At 48.6% G+C, this 17678-nt stretch overlaps 1 protein-coding gene and 1 long non-coding RNA gene across 2 annotated transcripts in view; one reads left to right on the top strand and one right to left on the bottom strand.

Annotated features, from left to right (window-relative positions):
* The window catches only part of LOC310697728, a 984178-nt gene that overhangs the window by 254060 nt on the left and 712440 nt on the right, over positions 1 to 17678 (top strand). The window lies entirely within an intron of this gene.
* Positions 13737 to 17678, bottom strand: part of LOC310697812 (inositol polyphosphate 5-phosphatase OCRL-like) — a gene marked incomplete at both ends in the record, with an annotated part of 31221 nt that continues 27279 nt past the window's right edge. The window contains 2 exon segments of the mRNA XM_083484443.1: positions 13737 to 13795; positions 13798 to 13852. Of these exon segments, the coding sequence (XP_083340569.1) occupies positions 13737 to 13795; positions 13798 to 13852 (114 nt within the window).

Here is a 17678-nt window from a genome sequence, read left to right as displayed (position 1 = left end):
GTGCGGAAGGGAAAGATTTTTACAAAGCTGGATCTAAGGGGGGCGTACAACCTGATACGTATAAGGAAAGGGGATGAATGGAAAACCACCATGTTCACCCCCTTGGGGGCATTTGAATATCTCGTTATGCCTTTTGGATTACAAGCAGGCTCAGCGTGCTTTCAATTGTTTATGAACCACGTACTGGGTCCTCTGCTCTACAAGAATTGCGTGGCCTTCCTAGATGATGTGTTGGTGTATTCGGAGAATGAGGAGCAACATGTGAGAGACGTCAGAGAAGTGTTGAGCAGGCTGCAAGCCAACAGGCTGTGGGTGAAACTGGAGAAGTGTCAGTTTCATACCAAGGAGGTGGAATTCCTGGGGTACCTCCTGTCAGACAAGGGATTGGCCATGGATCCCGGCAAGGTTCAGGCAGTGCTGGAATGGAAAACACCCAAAACCAAGAAGGACGTGCAGAGGTTCCTAGGGTTTGGAAACTTTTATCGTAAGTTCATCCGAAATTTCGCCCACCTGACGGCGCCCATTACGGACTGTCTCAGCAGTAAAAAGAAGTTTGTTTGGACTGCGGAGGCGGAGCGAGCGTTTGAGGAACTGAAAAGGGCCTTCGCCTCTGAAGGACAACTTCTGCATGTGGATTTACAAAAAAAGCTGAGGGTCGAAACAGACGCATCTGACAGAGCCATAGGGGCGGTGCTTCTTCTTCTGCAGCCAGGGAAGGAGGAGTCAGAGTGGAGACCGTGTGCCTTCTTTTCGCGAAAGTTGAACAAATCCGAGAGGAACTACACGGTGTACGACCGGGAACTTCTTGCCATTCATGAGGCTTTCCGGAGATGGAGGCACCTGCTAATTGGTGCACAACATAAGGTGCAAGTGTGCACGGACCATAAGAATCTAGAGTATTGGAGAACTGCGCGAGTGCTCAACCAACGGCAGTTGAGATGGGCCCAGGAATTCTCCAAATTTAACTTTGAGATTTGTTACGTGCCAGGCCCAGAGAACGTTAGGGCGGACGCTCTCTCACGCAAACCTGAATATTTGGAGGGGGAGGGAGCACCCGAAGAGACCCATGTCATTCCAGAGGACCGCTGGGTGTGTGGGGCGGCATTGGTGGGGCAAAGGGAATTGGTAGAGGGAACGGTGCATGATGAATACGCCCAGGACAAACTCAGGGGTCTCAGGAGGGAGGGAGACAAACCCGGGGGTTTTGATGAGAGAAACGGGGCGTTGTACTACAAGGGAGCGTTATATATACCTGAAGGTGAATTGAGGGAGAAGGTACTCGAGCAACTGCACGATAGCCCAACAGCAGGGCATTTTGGGCAACACAAAACCATGTGGCTGGTTACCAGGGAATTTTGGTGGCCCAAGGTCAGGGAAGATGTGCGGGAGTATGTGAGAGGGTGTGACCAATGCCAACGAGCCAAGGGGGAGAGGCGGGCACCGGCAGGTTTATTAGAACCACTACCCACACCTGAAAGACCATGGGAAACAGTGGCAATAGATTTCATGACTGATCTGCCGAGGTCCAGAGGGAAAACAGCCATAATGGTTGTGGTAGACCTGTTAACCAAAATGGCCCACTTTATAGCCTGCTCACATGCGGTCACAGCAGAAGAAACCGCTAAATTGTTTGTAGAAAATGTGTTTAGGTTGCATGGCGCCCCCTTGAGGGTGGTTTCAGACCGAGGGAAACAATTTACTTCCAGGTTCTGGAGGAAGCTCATGAGCTTATTGCATGTAGAGGTTAATTTCTCAACTGCCCGGCATCCAGAAACCAACGGGCAGGCGGAAAGAGCTAATGGTGTCCTCCAGCAATATTTGAGGTGTTATGTGAATGACAGAGAGAATGATTGGGTGGAGAAGCTGGCGTTGGCAGAATTTGCCTACAACAATGCAGAGAACGTGTCCACGGGGATGAGCCCCTTTTTGGCTAATCATGGGTGCCATCCCCGAGCCTTCCCAGGGGGGGAAGGGGAGAACTGGAGCGTTCCAGCTGCAGAACAGTTTGTGGAAGAAATGGAAGCGATCCATCGCCAGCTCCAACTTAACTTAAACAGGGCTAAGGAGGAATATAAGAGGCAGGCAGACAAAAACAGAAGGGAAGGTGAAAGCATTAGGGTGGGGGACCAGGTGTGGCTGTCTACCCAAGGGTTACCATTCAAAGGGGGTTGTAAGAAGTTAAGACCCAAAAGGCTGGGCCCATTTGAAGTCACGCAGCAGGTCAACCCAGTGGCTTTCAGACTCCGGTTACCGAACCACATGAAGCTGCACCCAGTTTTCCACAGGTCGTTGCTGTCACCGTATAAAGGGGACAGAGAAGGGAGGGTCAATAGGGGACCAGCAATGGAGGAGAAGGAACACAGCTACCATGTAGCGGAGATTCTCGATTCCAGGTGGAAGGGAGATCAAGTAGAGTATTTGGTGATGTGGGAAGGGGAGCCGGAGTCGGAAAACACCTGGGTCATGGCAGAGGAGGTAGATGACGAGGTTTTAATAGAAACTTTTCATCAGAGATTCCCACGTAAACCTCAGCCAGTGGCGAGGTTCCGGAGGGAATACTTTGCCACCACCGACGAAGAAGAAGAGTTGGAGGGGTTCGTTGATTCCGAGGAGGAGGAGGATTCAGCGAGCCGGAACGAAGACCGATGGAGAGAAATGTTCGAGACGTCTGAAGATGAAGAGGATTCTTTTCGGGGTTTTAACTCCTCACCGCCCAGAGGAGAGAGTATGGGCGGGGGGGAAGGGGGCCCTGGAGGGGAGGTGGATGTCAGGGAACTGCCATCGGAAGGAAGGGAGGTGGAAGGGCTCACACAGGTTGGGAGAGACTCAGCAGCTGAAGAGGGAACCAGCAGGGGGAGAGGAGGTGAGCCGAGGGAGGTGGAAGGGCTCACACAGGTTGGGAGAGACTCAGCAGCTGAAGAGGGAACCAGCAGGGGGAGAGGAGGGGAGCCGAGGGGAAGTGAGCAGGAGGGATGGCTCAGAGACACTTCCAGCGAAAACAGTGGGGAGGTTTCAGGACCTCCTGTAGGGACACCCACTCCTCGCCGGAGACTGCCACGTCGTGAGTCCAGGAGACGCGTTTCCGTTAAGGAGCTTCTATGCTGGAAGCGCTTCCGCAGACAGCCACTGTCAGACTCTACGAGTGATTAGAGCAGACATGTTTGAGGAGCTCTGTCACACACAGAGGTTTGTGGAGCCGCACAAACTCTGAGGGAGCACGATTTTACGCACAAGCAGCTAATCATCCCATCACAACTACATAACACAAACACATTAAACTCACAAAACAAAACAAAAACAATTTAAAACACATCCAACAATTTCAATATCTTATCTTTCATTCACTTATTTCAATGACCTCCTCACACCTCCCTTTTTGTATTCCACTTCTATTAATTATTTCAGCAATTCCTTTCCATCTTCCTCTGTTTTCTATCCTATAATAATCTTAACACATTCTATCCTTATTTTTCCTTTAATATTCTATTAATCTATTTATACTTAATTCCTTATAACATTTCTACTAAAGCCATATAACTTCATTCCAACATTCTTCTAACATTCATTAATTTTACAGTATTTCTATAAATAGTCTTTAAACTTTTTCCAGTCTTCTTCCACCGACTCTTCTCCCTGGTCTCGGATTTCTGCCAGTCATTTCCGCCAGTTCCATATAGTCCATCAACTTCATCTGCCATTCTTCCCGAGTGGGTAAATCTTGTGTCTTCCAATTCTTCGCGATGAGCATTCTTGCTGCTGTTGTTGCATACGTAAAAAAAGTTCTATCCTTCTTTAACACCAATTGGCCGACCATGCCCAGGAGAAAGGCCTCTGGTTTCTTCAAAAGGGTATATTTAAATACCTTTTTCATTTCGTTATAAATCATCTCTCAGAGTGTCTTAATCCTTGGGCATGTCCACCAAAGGTGAACTCTAATCCTCAGATTTGTCTGTTTTTCTTTAAGTTCAATCATAGCAAGCGTCAACTTAAGTTCATCAAGTTGCCTCTGTAGGGCTGGGACTCTCCCTCTCTCCAGTTGTGTTACTTTACATTCAGCAGCAACGGCTTTCTCCCTGGCTTCCTCCGCAGTTTGCCGTATCAAAGTAGATTCCTGTATCAATTTCTGGGTGGTTTCTGTATTGGTATTATTTATACTTTCTGTATTTAAGTCGATTTTAGTAGTTGGAACATGCACTTTCGCATTTATCGCATCTATTTTCTTGTTAAGCTGTTCCAGTGAATCATTTATCTTATATAATGCAGTCACTAAGGCCTCTTCTGTCGACATTCCTCTTGGTTTTGAGTGTACTGGTGCAAAGGCAGCAGAAGAAGAAGCAGGGGGGGGGGGCTGATGTTGAATCTCCCCTGGGTTGTTGCCAAGTCCTCCCAGACCTTAATGTTTTGTCAGCAGTTGACTGGTCTGTTTTTCCCTTTCCATTTGCCATAGCACTTAAAAGATTCAAGGTCAGTCCCAGAGTCTCACAGTTTTTTATCTTGCAGCTGGAAATTCCCCTAGTCCAGCTCTTGTAAAGCAACCAGTTTCAAAGACTTCCACTAGGGGGAAACAGTTTCTATTTATAATAGTCAATAATATCCTCTTTTAAACACAATTCAAACACTCCAAAGTTAGTTTCAATTTTCAGTTACTTTTACTCCTTTTTAAAAGCAGCCGGAGACAGTAGAAACAATGTATTTTTCTTATTTAGCTAGCTGTCAATGAACGTTCTAAACACTGTCAATGAACATTCCAAAAGACGTCAGTCCTGGTAGCAGCCCGTTTCCAGGGTCAGAGCGGCGGTATTTTAGCTCTCTTCGCTCTCTCCCACCGGCATACTCAGTCCACAACTCCCCCGCCCCTTCTCCTGCCTCCAAGGGGGATAATGTTCTTTGCCGATGGAAATTTAGTCTTTTACAAAAGGCTTTCCAAGACTCCAGCTTGCAGCATGATTGCCTCAGTCTATTTACAAAAGGGGAAGGCGGACTTCCTGTATTTGAACCTCCCCGTTACGATGCCAAATTAAACGTTTAAAAATCCAGTTCTCCCGCTTCAGCTCTACTCACGGGTAATTACTTTAAAGTCAAATTGTCCACAGGAAATGGTCAGTGCTCTCTGACAACAGCTATGCGGCTTCGCTCCGTGGAAGAAGCAGACGATTCGAAGCACTGCGCCGCTCACCCCACATCGCTCCGGACCCCCGAAACCGGGTTTCCCCGCGAGTAGGGGAGGCGCAAAAGGTGCCCACCGAATGCCACGTTCACAGGCTTCTCCCGCCTGTGATTTTTTGCGGGTCTCCGCCTTTGCCGTGGCGGCCAGACCCAGATTCCCACGGAGCAAATTCCTCCCGATCAGAGGAATTCCGCCATTACCGGAGGCACCTCCCCAGAAGTAGGAAGGAATTCAGTCTCAAGGGGTAACCGATGGGCTGATAAAGCAGCCCAGATGGTCGCGCTTCGCCCCCCAAACAACGAGTCCGAATTCCAAGCCTTACAGTTTCCTGTCGACATTGACCCTACACAAATATACAAATCAGCCCTAGAGGAGGAAAAAACCATGTGGGAATCTATGGGCGCTACTGAATAAAATGGCATCTGGATTCTCCCCGACGGCAGAACCGTCATGCCAAAAGCCTGGATTCCAAAATTGGTGAGGATCCTTCACCAACAAACACATTGGGGAAAAGAGAGGTTAATGGAGCATATTAAGAGGTCTTGGTACGCTCCAGGGATAGCAGCCGCAGCTACAGCAGCCTCAAAAAGAACTGCATCACCTGTCACAACTTCAAGCCCAAGCGTGAGCCCAGAAAACCGCCAGGGGCTAGACCATGGGCCTTTGTCCCCTTTGAAAGTTTACAACTGGACTTTATCGATTTGCCCCAATGTCAGGGCTTCAAACATGCCCTAATCATAGTAGACCAATTCTCCTCCTGGGTGGAGGGATTTCCCTGCCGAAAAGCTACCGTGTCAGTAGTTGCTAGGGCCCTCCTACAGGACATTATATGGAGTGCCCCGCCGGTTGGACAGTGACAGGGGAACCCATTTCACTGCCGATGTAGTACAACAGGTGACCAGGGCCCTCCAAATAAAGTGGGATCTCCATACGCCATACCATCTACAATCCTCTGGCCAAGTAGAACGTATGAACCAAGGGATAAAAATACAACTGGGAAAACTTTGCAGGCTCACTGGACTGAAATGGGTAAATGCACTCCCACTGGTCCTCCATAACATACGGAGTGCCCCAACTGGACCTTTGAAACTGTCCCCGTTTGAACTCCTATTCAGGAGACCCCCTCCCATTTATAACACCTTATTCCCCCTCTCAGAACTCGAGGTGGGGGAAGCAGAACTTACTAACTATATTATTCAGCTTCAGAAACAGCTGCAGTGCCTCCACCAGTACGCGGCTATCGGGGGACAGAACCTGCCCATTGACGTCCAAGCCCACTCCTTCCATCCAGGTGACTGGGTCCTGGTCAAGGTCTATCAGAAGCTACCCCTCCAGCCTGCCTGGGAAGGTCCCTACCAAGTACTTCTGACCTCACCAACTGCTGTGAAAGTGGGGGAGAAAACCACGTGGCTACGTCACACGAGGTGCAAGGCGGCACTGCCACCCCAGGAGATGCAGGAGAGCCTCGGAGAGGATTACACCTTCGAAACCCCACCTCTTTCGGCGACCTCCTACATCGATGACGACGAGGAACAGACCGGACCAGATCGGAGCCAGAATCGGGCTCAACAGACTGGACCAGATCGGGGCCAGAATCGGGCACAACAGACCGGACCAGATCGGGGCCAGAATCGGGCTCAACAGACCGGACCAGATCGGGGCCAGAATCGGGCCCAACAGACCGGACCAGATTGAAGGAATGGGTTTCCAAAACCCAAAACTGACTGTGCAGGCAGTTTTTAAACTGCACCAAAATCCCCATTTCTCCTTAGCTAAAATGCATAAACTTTAGCCCTTGAGCAAATGCAAAATAAGAACACAGCTCTCTCCCTTATCAGTTTGACGGCAAGACTGGCCTTGACTTTACCAGTAGAACAGAGACAGACATATCTTATGTCCTGACCACAAATGACGCAGAGACCCAAGTCTGGGCCTAACGCCAGAGCATGTTCTTGGAAGTAGTGACCTCTTGCTCCAAGATAGGAGTAGGAACAGGACTATCCTTTTATGGTCAGTAGTACAGGAAGGAAGATCCTTTTATGGTTGAGAGTACCAGAGCAGGAACATATGTGATGTCAACCTGCGTATACAAGTTGACATGGCTGGGGAAGGGGGAGAGGATGCCTGGAGGGTATATATACTGCATGAAACTTGTCATTTCTTTGGACTTGCTGTGGACTCACCACGCAAGTGCCTTCTGCTATCCGGAGAGCAGAATAAACTCTTTCTTTGAACCAACTCGGTGTCATTTTGACTTCCTTCCTCCTGTCACAGAGCAACGCAGACCCAATCGGTGAACTCCAATAAGGCTACAAGATCGGGGCCAGAATCGGGCCCAACAGACCGGACCAGACGCCACATCACCCAACTGGACCTCCGAAATCATCCCAGACACCGACGCCATCAAATTACGCTTTAAACGGGTTTGACAGCTCGTTTGACAGCTCCATAGACCGCTCTAATCCTCGCTTCCTAACAGCTCGTTTGACAGTTCATTTGACAGCTCGTTTGACAGCTCGTTTGACAGCTCCATAGACTGCCTTCCTCCCCGCTTCCCTGACAGCTAGTTTGACAGTTCGTTTGACAGCTCCATTGACTTCTATGCTCACAACTCCGTTTCCACATTTGACAGCTCGCCTCTTCTTCCCTTCCTTCAGCCTCTCTTTTAGGACAGCAGCCCTGCCTGGAGAGGGAAGGGGGCTGCTAGGAAGGTCGTCAAAGCATCAAGGCATTGATGAGCCAAAGAATGCAATGAAAACTCTCTTAGAGCCAGAGTGACTGACAGGAAGACTGACAGAATGCCTGTCTGTTGCAGTTGATGGCTGAAGAGTTGAGAAACGGAGAAGGGGTAGAGGGGGGTGTATAGTGGCTAGAATTCTGGACTAGGAGGACCTGGAAGATCCGAGTGCAAATCCCCACTCAGTCATGAAGTGCACTGTTTGATGTTGGGTCCAGTCACTCTCATCCTAGCCTGCCTAACAGGTTTGTTGTGAGGGGAAAAACAGGGGGAAAGGCAAGCCGTAAATGCCACCTTGAACTGCTTGGATGAAAAGTGGGCTATGAATGTAATAAAAAGCATCCCAAAATAATGATCATGGAAGGTACCCCGGGGGTCATCTAGTCCAACCCCCTGCAATGCAGGAATATGCAGCTGTACCTTATGGGAATCGGGCCTGCAACCTTGGTGCTATCTGCAGCTCCCTCTAACCAGCTGAGCTGCAATGAGATTTGAGGGAGAATGGGAAGGCGGGTGGGAAGAGAAGTTAAGCTGTTCAGGAAGGGGTTGAATTCCATGGGGATGCTGGCCGTGTGGGGGACCCCAAGCCCTCGCCCCAGAAGATTACAAAAAAGAAGCAGACGAAATCCTACTTACAGATTCACGATGCTGGCCATCTCTTCAGGTGAAATCCCCTCCTGTTTAAACTCAACTGCTTTAAAATGCTCACACAACACTAACTCTGAACCTTGCCTCTAACCCTATTGCTACTCCTCTCTGTCTAAAATATACAGGAAAATATATGCACAAAATATACAGATGAAAATGAAATGATAAAGTGAAAGCATTTGCTGAAATACAGTAGAGAACTCATGCCTCCTGAGTTGAGGGAGGCCTTGCTTTGCATGCAGGAGATCCCAGGTTCAGTCCAGGATCTCCACCAGACAGGGCTGGGACTGTCCCCTGTTTGAAAACCCTGCAGCGCTGCTGCCAGTCAGTGTAGGCAGTGCTAGGCTAGATTGACTCTGTCAAGTGCAACTTCCTATAATGCTCCTCTTATACGATTTCTCGAAACACAAGCAAGCTACCTTATCAACGAGTTGTGAGAGTTCATTCATGACTTTTAACAAACAGCAGAAACCATTTTATTATTTCTATGAGAGTACAGAAATCCTGAATATGAAAGGAAGGAAACTTCCTGCCTCTGCAATAAAGGCAGCTGCACTGCTAGGTGAGCTGTCCCGATGCCAACTGAAACAGACCCTCCAAAGATTCAAAGGTGAAAAGGGAATTTTGAGCATCTGAGCACAACTGGGCCGTCTTCTGCGTTAACGTGAAGTGCAGGAAGTGATTGCCTTGAGCAGGGGTAGGCAACCGAAGGCCCGGGGGCCGGATGCGGCCCAATCGTCTTCTCAATCCGGCCCACGGACAGTCCGGGAATCAATGTGTTTTTCCATGAGCAGAATGTGTCCTTTCATTTAAAATGCATCTCTGGGTTCTTGGTGGGGCATAGGAATTCGTTCATTTTCTCTCTCCAAAATATAGTCCGGCCCCCCACATGCTGTGAGGGACGGTGGACAAGGCCACGGCTGAAAAAGGTTGCTGACCCCTGGCCTTGAGCCTCCTCAGGACTGGCGCAGGGGCATGCACTCCTCTTAGCCAAAGCCCCAATAACTGCAAGCGTGGAGCCACACAAACACGCCTGATCTCGACACTGTCTTGGGGGAAACTCCCGATGCTGGAAAATTCATGTGCTCAATTTCTGCACATTGAGACAGGAGCCAAAGAAAGCACACGCAGAGTAGGGGGGCTCATAAAAAAGGTTTCTTTGGGAGGGGGTGGGTTGAGGTTTGCTCCGATGTGAAAGCTAAAGAGCAGCCTTTCACGGAGAAAGGAGCAGAGTAAGGCGGAAACTACTGGGACCCGTGTTTTCCAGGCACGCTGACGGGAGGGATGAGTCCAGCATTGCATTGTTGGGTCGTATTTTCAGTGACAACTATTTAAGACAGAGGTTTACAGAAAATTGATCTAAAACCTCTGCTTGTAAGAGGCTATGGGCATTTGAAGAAGCCCATCATAATCTTTACATGAAATGTATCTTTAGAACACCGGTGGCGTCATGTCCCCATTTGTTGCCTTAGTTTCTCCATCAATGCACCACCCCCAATTTGCCATCATATTGGCATCAGGTGTTTTCCAGGCCAGTGAATGTCAGCAACCCCTTCTTCTAAAGCTGCTTCCCCAGTTTCATCCCAAATAGAAAGAAATGCCATTTGGTAGCCCATTGAGAAGCTTTGGGAAGTAATGAAATACATTTCCGAAAGTTATTTATGGATGCACAAGGTCACCACATCTTTGCTTAAGGTGAATGGAAAGGAACATTTCCCCAGGCGGCACACCACTGTCCCCGAATCTCGTCCGCCGCTTGGTCATTTCAACAGATTGTGTGTCTTAGTAAGATTTTGTACATTTCAGAAAGCTTTCCCTTGCCTACAAATGAAGTGCATGATTTTTCAAAAACTTATTAATGCCCCGTGCTTTTACTTCTGGTGTGGTAAAAAATTGCAGAACCTGGCTATCATTTAAAGCAGTGTAAGATGCTGGTTTACGTTTCCCCTCACATTTGGTGACTAGATAGGGATATGCAGTTTTGTGTTTTGTTTTTTGAAGAGTTCCTAAGGAGTCCTGCTGCTTCCGAGTTTTATTTTGGGGGTTGTTGTTGTTTTTGTTTACAAAAAGGTAATCCAGTTGTAACCTTTTTCTAGGTACAATTCTGTACATTCTGGTACTACCTGTTCACTCATGGTCCCTCCAAATCCCTTTGTTTCTTTTAGCACTGTGTCCTTGTGTATCTGCTACCTTTGCTTACAGAATTTCTCCTGAGGGGCGCTTTGAACATGTCCCGTAATACATGTGGATAAAAATTTGTTAATTTCAAAAGCCATTTTATTTCTTCCATGATTTTCCTCTGTTGTTAATTTATTTTGTAAACGCAAGTGGGGTTTAGTCACCAGAGAGCTGGATTCTGTGGTTTTGCTGAATAGGTCATGGTCATTTCAAGAGCCATAGGGCCTGAGATGGTTCCAGCTCTAACTTACATGTAAGATTAGGAGTCCAAGAATGTGGAATCAGTACTGCAGAAGGTCAGTTCTGACATACTTCCCCCCTAAATAGTGGGTGAAGTCCTTTTGGAAAGGACTCAAAGCTTTCAAAGTGTCAAGTTTTGCTGTACTGAAGGACTGTCCATATCTAATCTATTAGAACATTGAACCCTCCTCCCCACTCCAGGAATTTTGCTATCCAGTTGCTCATCTCATTTCCATGGAGGACATTCCAAGAAAGAAAAGTGGGTTTGAATTTGGATAATAAAAGTTTCCAGTCGAGTAGATTTATATATTTTAGTGAAGGTAAGCAACTTAAATTGACCACAGACCCAGTAAAACTCATTACAAAGAGAAGAGAAACAACATTTAAAAGCAGATACAAATAATGAGGCATTATTCTTTTCTCAAGAAGCCAGCAAAATTTCATTTTTCCTGTTTCATTTTAAGCATGCTTTTTATTCAAGTTTTTAACAAACAACAAGGTGGTAAGCTGCTGAATATAGGCAGACCATCATTTCTCAAGGGCCATTCCAAATGTGTACAATTGATGGCTCCCAAGTAAGCTGCACCCTGTGAGTCCAGAGGTCCACTGGTGCCATTGTCCCTGTTAGCATTTTGAAAGCAAGGGCGCCAAGATTTCATCAAGCTGTCTGCCTTGATGAGACTTGCAGTGAGGATCCCTTTGATAAGCCATCGGCAATGCATAAAGGAGGGCAGGTGGCTTGGTGAGCAGGGAAAGTCTTTCAAAGATTTGGACCAGCGATGTGCCTTTGCTTCGGGCAAAGGGTGATGGTGGATGGCTCCTAGCTACCTAACTCAGCACTGTCTGTACTGATTGGCAGTGGCTCTACAAGGTTCCAGGCAGGTGATGTTTTCAGTTTCACCTGGAGATGCTGGAGACTGTTCTGGGACCTGCAGCACCAGCGAGCTCTGGTCCTCCCTTAAGGAGTTAGGCGGCTCAATGGTCTGACTCTGTGGAAGGCACCATGCTATTCCCCTTTAAATTAGCCATTTCGACAGAAAACATGAGAACTGGAATTTTGCTCTTGAATGGATTTTTGGATCGCCTGCATGCCAAGCACATACTTCTCCCACTGGGCCAGCACCCTTCCTCAGTGACTGAGCTCTCATTGCACACAGCCATCCAGCAAGCAAAAGAATGTTCTTGTTAGAAGGGCAGAGTGGGGAGCAAGAGATTCAGGGGCCGGTTTTAGACCCACAGTGCTCGGGTTTATTCTGTTGCCTGCTTGACATTGTGCCTCCTTCCCCCCTACCTTTTATTCCTATGAAAGTTTCACAGTGTCGCTGCTTGGGATTCTGGATTTCTGGAGAATCTATGTGACTAGATGCTTGTAATGTATGCCAGGCAATCTGGCACAAGTGGGTAGGGTTGCCATCCGCTGGGATTTGGCCGTTGGAAACAAGTGTCCATGCGGGAAACGCTTGAATGTCCAGGAAAATCCAAAGGTATAGCAATTCTACACGTGGGGAGTAGGGACGCAAGCGCAAATCAGAATAAAGCAAAGGCTGGGAAAGTTCAAACAGAAACACACACACACTATGCCTCAAGATTTGTCTTTAAGACACAGGATCATAGAATTGTGGAGTTGGAAGGGACACCGAGGACCATCTAGTTCCCTTATTCCCAATCAGGGGTCCGTGGCCCCATCCCTTGCCTCCCTCCAACTAATTTCCTCTCATTTTGGCATGGCAATAGCATACATTTTATGGGCGGTCTTGTTGTTTTTAGTATACCTAAAATCCTTTGCTTATTACCCCACATTTTGAACCCGCAGCCCTGAGATTAAGAGTGTCACGCTCTACCAACTGAGCCACCCCACTGTAATGATCCCACACCTCCCCTCTTGACGAAGCTGCCTGCAAAGCTGATCTGCCGAGGAAATGTCCTTCTGCAGGCATGGTTTCAATCCAAACAGCAAATACTAGTGGTCAACTCCAAAAGTGCGGTCAAGAAACCCTGCTTGCCAAAGAACAATTGAACGCACCCTTGAAGCTCCTTTGCAGCCATGTCTTTACCTTGACACCACGTATGATGCTAGATGTGGGGCCTGCGGGCCTGTCAAGATTCCCCACCTCTGCTCTATCTAGCCCGGCTGATGTTTTCAAATGGGGGTTAAAGCTGTGAAGCTGTTTGGATGCATGACTGGACTTCACTGTGGGCATTTCATTGTGCTGTGTCCCAGAGCCTTAAGGATGGGGTGGCCTAGGAACCTAAGCCACCAGGTATATAAAAGTGAGGTCCACTCCAGCCAACTTCATCCTGGATAGCACAAAGAACAATCCAGCCCTGGGGTGCATAATGAGAGGTCAAGGAATGCCACAATGGAGAGAAGCCCATCACCAAGAGAGCTGGCACAAGGGCTGAGAATTGTATCCCGCCTGCTTTCCACAGTAGCATTCCTACTCCCCTTCTCCTGATTTGGGGCAATGGGAGAGTGAACTCATTCCCCGCTTCTTCTAGTGGCGAGTCTCAGAGAGCCGCTTTGCTAGGGAGAGACAGACAATGGTTGGGAACACTTGGGTTCTTCTGAGCCGCTCTAAGGAAGACCGTATGCTGGATGTCCCACCCGCTGCCGCTCCACCAAGGTGCCACTATACTCACAGCAGGAGTTTGTAAGAGCGAGTCGGTAGCTAAGATATAAATCAATTGGGACGTTTGGAACCTGCACACCCCAAAACTGGTACTGGATTCCAGCCCACACCCATCCTTTCAATGGTACCGTCCCCCTCAGCTCACCTGGTGGCAGGCATTCTGGAAGAGGTGGTCCACCAAAAGCCAGATCTCCTTGGCCGCTCAGTGGAGTCATCACCATCCTGGGGTACGATATCCAGAAACTGCTTCTCCTGGAGGTCCAATGACAAGCGGGACTGGCATGAGAGCCTGACAGAATGTGTGCCTGTATGCATTCTTTCCTTGCTCCAGCTGGGTGGACAAGTCTTGCCCTCTGAGGCCACAACTGGGGCTGGATGATAGCTGGCTTTCAACACGGTGATATATCACTAGCTAAACATTGCAATACACCAATATAGCACGATGTCTGAAATAGGATGGAGCTATGTAGAGGCATTGGCTGGCTTCACGGTTTCCCCCGCATTGAGATTTTTGCTGCCCCCTGCAGGAGGGCAGGGGAAAGCTGAACCGGCAGAGTCCACAGGGGCTGCAGGAATCTCGAGAAACATTGTCTGGCTTCACAGTTTCCCCCCACATGGTGTTTTTTGCATAGTACACACACACACATCATGATTCACAATATATTGCCAGGTCAGAAATTATGAAACCAGTCTCACTATCTAGACTTCAAGCTGATTTGAAAATATATCTATTTTGACGTATTGCCCGGCCCTAGCGACAGCAAGCATCTCAAGTGGGAAAACAAAAAACAAATTGCTCGCACCCCAAATCCAAGCTCCCCCTCCCCTATTAATATGCAGCTAGTAATCCTCCCACTCCGGATGTGCAGTTCACCCAAAAGCTTACTAAATATGCAGCTGTGGACATGAGGTTTGGCTAACATTTTATTTAAATTGCTGGAACCTGCCCTGGGACCTTAGGGTGAAGGGCAGGAAATAAGTAAGAAAAACAGCAACAGAACATGGATGGGCCTTCATAGGTTGATGGGCTGCAGCCCCAGCCAGCATGATGAGATGATGGGGTCACATGTTCACCACCCCTTGTCTAGAGCACGTTGCAGAGGCAGTGGTAGAAACTGAACAACAGCTGGAGCCCCAGCCCACGACTTTGTCTGGGCAATGCAGCACACAGCAGCTGGTGAACCATGCCTCCTGCCTCCTTCCCATCTTCCTCTCCAGAAATGTTCAGGGTGGTTAGTTCTATCTCAAGCTACCACATTCAAGAGAAAGAGAAAGAGAGGAGGGGGGAGCAAGAGAGCTTTAGGAGCACAGCAATGGCAAGCAGCCCATCACTAAAAGGAGTTGGCAAGGATGGAGAATTTGATCCCCTCATCCCCAGGGCAGCTGTGGATTAGGACCCAGTTAATCCCCCCTCCCCCCCCACCAATACTCCCCGCCCCTGTCTTGAGAGAGAGAGAGAGAGTGCATTGGTGTGGGGAATGACACATGCTGTATCAGAGTCTTAGTGCAAGAGTAGCTGGTGCCTGCTAAAGAACACAGGAGCCTTGCTGGGTTAGATCAGCATTTTGTTCCCACAATGGCCAACCACATGCCCTTGGGAGTCCATAGGGACACGGGGACAAGAGCACTCTGTCCATCATGTTCCCCAGAAACTGGTCATCAAAAGCATGTGGTTTGTGATAATAGTGGCAAGAAATAACCACTGATAAACATATCCTCCATGGTTCTAAATGTCTACAGCTGTCCAAATTGACAGTCATCACTGTCTCCTTGTGGCTAGGATAATACACCCAAGTAGATCTGATTTCGAGAGGAGTGACATTTCCCTGAGCCACCCCAAAGCAGCCACTACCGCTTCCCAAATGCCAGTGCTCAGGTGGTAAGAGTAAGCCAGAGTGGCATAGCCTGTGCAGCAGTGGCTGAGCACAGAGACAAGGAGAAAACTGGCTCTTGGGGCCAGAGGGGGCTGGCGCCTGCATCATGAGTCTGGGCTTTCTGTCTCCCGTGCTGCCAATCGCAAGCGGACCCAGAGTCAAGCAGCGCAAAATCAGTGACAAGCAGTGCTGGCAAATTCTGGTTTCGTCTCCGTTCTCCTCTGCCGAGTTCTACAAGGGCCACGTTGAGACTAGGGAAGAGACCAAAGCAGAGAGCTAGAGCCACCACCTGGACTGGATTTGAGTCAGAAGGCAGGCAGGTGCGGGTTGCCTGAGAGGAAAGTCAGGTTGGTGGGGTAGTGCCTGGTTTGCCCTAAGGGACCAGCTGCCACTGCATGGAGCAGCTGCTGATCGTTGACAAGGGCAACTCCATTTGCGTGCCTTTGAGGCACATGCACACTGCCGCAAAGCTGGAAGGGGCACTTGAAGGGGCAAAAATGTCCCCCCCAAGAGCACAAAAGCGGCAAAGTGGCATGTGTTACGGAAAAATCTGGGTGCGCGGTTGTACTAACACCCAGCTCGTCGGACAGAGTCCGCGGGTCCTTGCGGAGAAGAAAGGAGCTCAGCCGGACACAGGAGCAAAATACGAAGATCCGAGTTTATTGCGCAACAGGTTCAAAATGGCATTGAACCCCGAGAATGGGGTGACATAAGCTTTTAAAAGTTCCCTCCATAACCCAGAATACAGTGCAGGAAACGTCATGAATACATTATGGGAAGGTCATGTTTAACGAATTACATCATGAATATATTTTATACGTCATGAATAGATTAAGGAGGGGTGGGATTACATTCATTAACATTTCGGATGAGGGAGGGGGAATATGCAGAGCAAGAAATATACATAGATAAACATTTATTGAGCACCGGGGGTGGCAGGACAATGGGCCAAAGATATGCATCGTCTGCCACTTAGTATTGCCCGGAGGAAGGGTTTGGCGAAGCTATCTGACAGGATTAAGAAGTTCCTGTGTACGTGACCTGCCACTTCGGGGATTATGGAAGTAGGGATAGCATCATGGAGTCCAAGGGGAGCTGAGTTGAATGACACCAAGAGTGAGGGAATCGGAGCTACGGTTGATTTTATATCAATTTCCAAAGGTTTCAATGCTTTCTAGCCTATTCCGTACTATGAATCAAAAGCGGAAACAGAATGGATACATTTTAGTAAGAATGGATACATTGTAGCAGGATTTTGACAGTTTTACGAGGTCTCTGGTTTCGGATCCATTGTTCTCGCAGTGGGGGGCCGTCAACAGCTTGTCAGGGGTGAAATGAGGCGTGCAGTAGCTCCCTGAGCTAGCTCCTGCAGGGCGAATGCATGGCTGTGATTGGCTAAAGCGCGGCCATAGGAATCAGCAGGGAAATAGGAACACCCGGTCTACTCGTTCTAAGTATGGAGCGCAGATAGGCATAGGAAAAGATAGGGGAATATTTGAACTTATTTCGCTCATGGAAGGAAGAGGGAGAGAGGGGTCTGGGAAAAGTGTGGTGCTTGTGTAACGGTGAGGGGGCTGAGGGTGAGCGTATGGTGGGCACCCTCGAGGTCATCGCCTCGGACGTTCCTGGAAAGGAGGGAGGAAGAGGAGCCCCCCCCTTCCGTTCCGTATCACATGGAAACAGCATCTCGACTCCCTCCCAGGAGCTTTGGCTTGCGGAGAGTTGGAGCAAGGAGTTTTGCAGGGAGGCTGCTGGTTTTCAAAAGGCCTTTCAAAAGGGCTTCCGGAAGTTTAGAGGGTGTTTGCAGGCTTTTCCAATGCTGTCCCCAATATACGCAATTTCATTTAAACGCACGGTACCTCGGAACGCAACCCCCGTGTAAATGGGGCGTTGCCTGTACCTGATTTGAGCCCGCTACAAGAACATCTAGAGGATAGCAAACCAACTGTTACCTTTTCTAGTAATAATAATAATAATAATAATTTATTATTTGTACCCCGCCCATCTGGCTGGGTTTCCCCAGCCACTCTGGGCGGCTTCCATAGAAACCAAAAATACAGTAAAATATCACAGATTAAAAACTTCCCTGAACAGGGCTGCCTTAAGATGTCTTCTAAATGTCAGGTAGTTATTTATCACTTTGACATCTGATGGGAGGGCGTTCCACAGGGCGGGTGCCACTACCAAGAAGGCCCTCTGCCTGG

Source organism: Podarcis liolepis, assembly GCF_965112155.1.
Source record: "Podarcis liolepis genome assembly, chromosome: W".
Classification (NCBI taxonomy): domain Eukaryota; kingdom Metazoa; phylum Chordata; class Lepidosauria; order Squamata; family Lacertidae; genus Podarcis; species Podarcis liolepis.
This window is presented reverse-complemented; position numbering and strand designations above follow the sequence as displayed.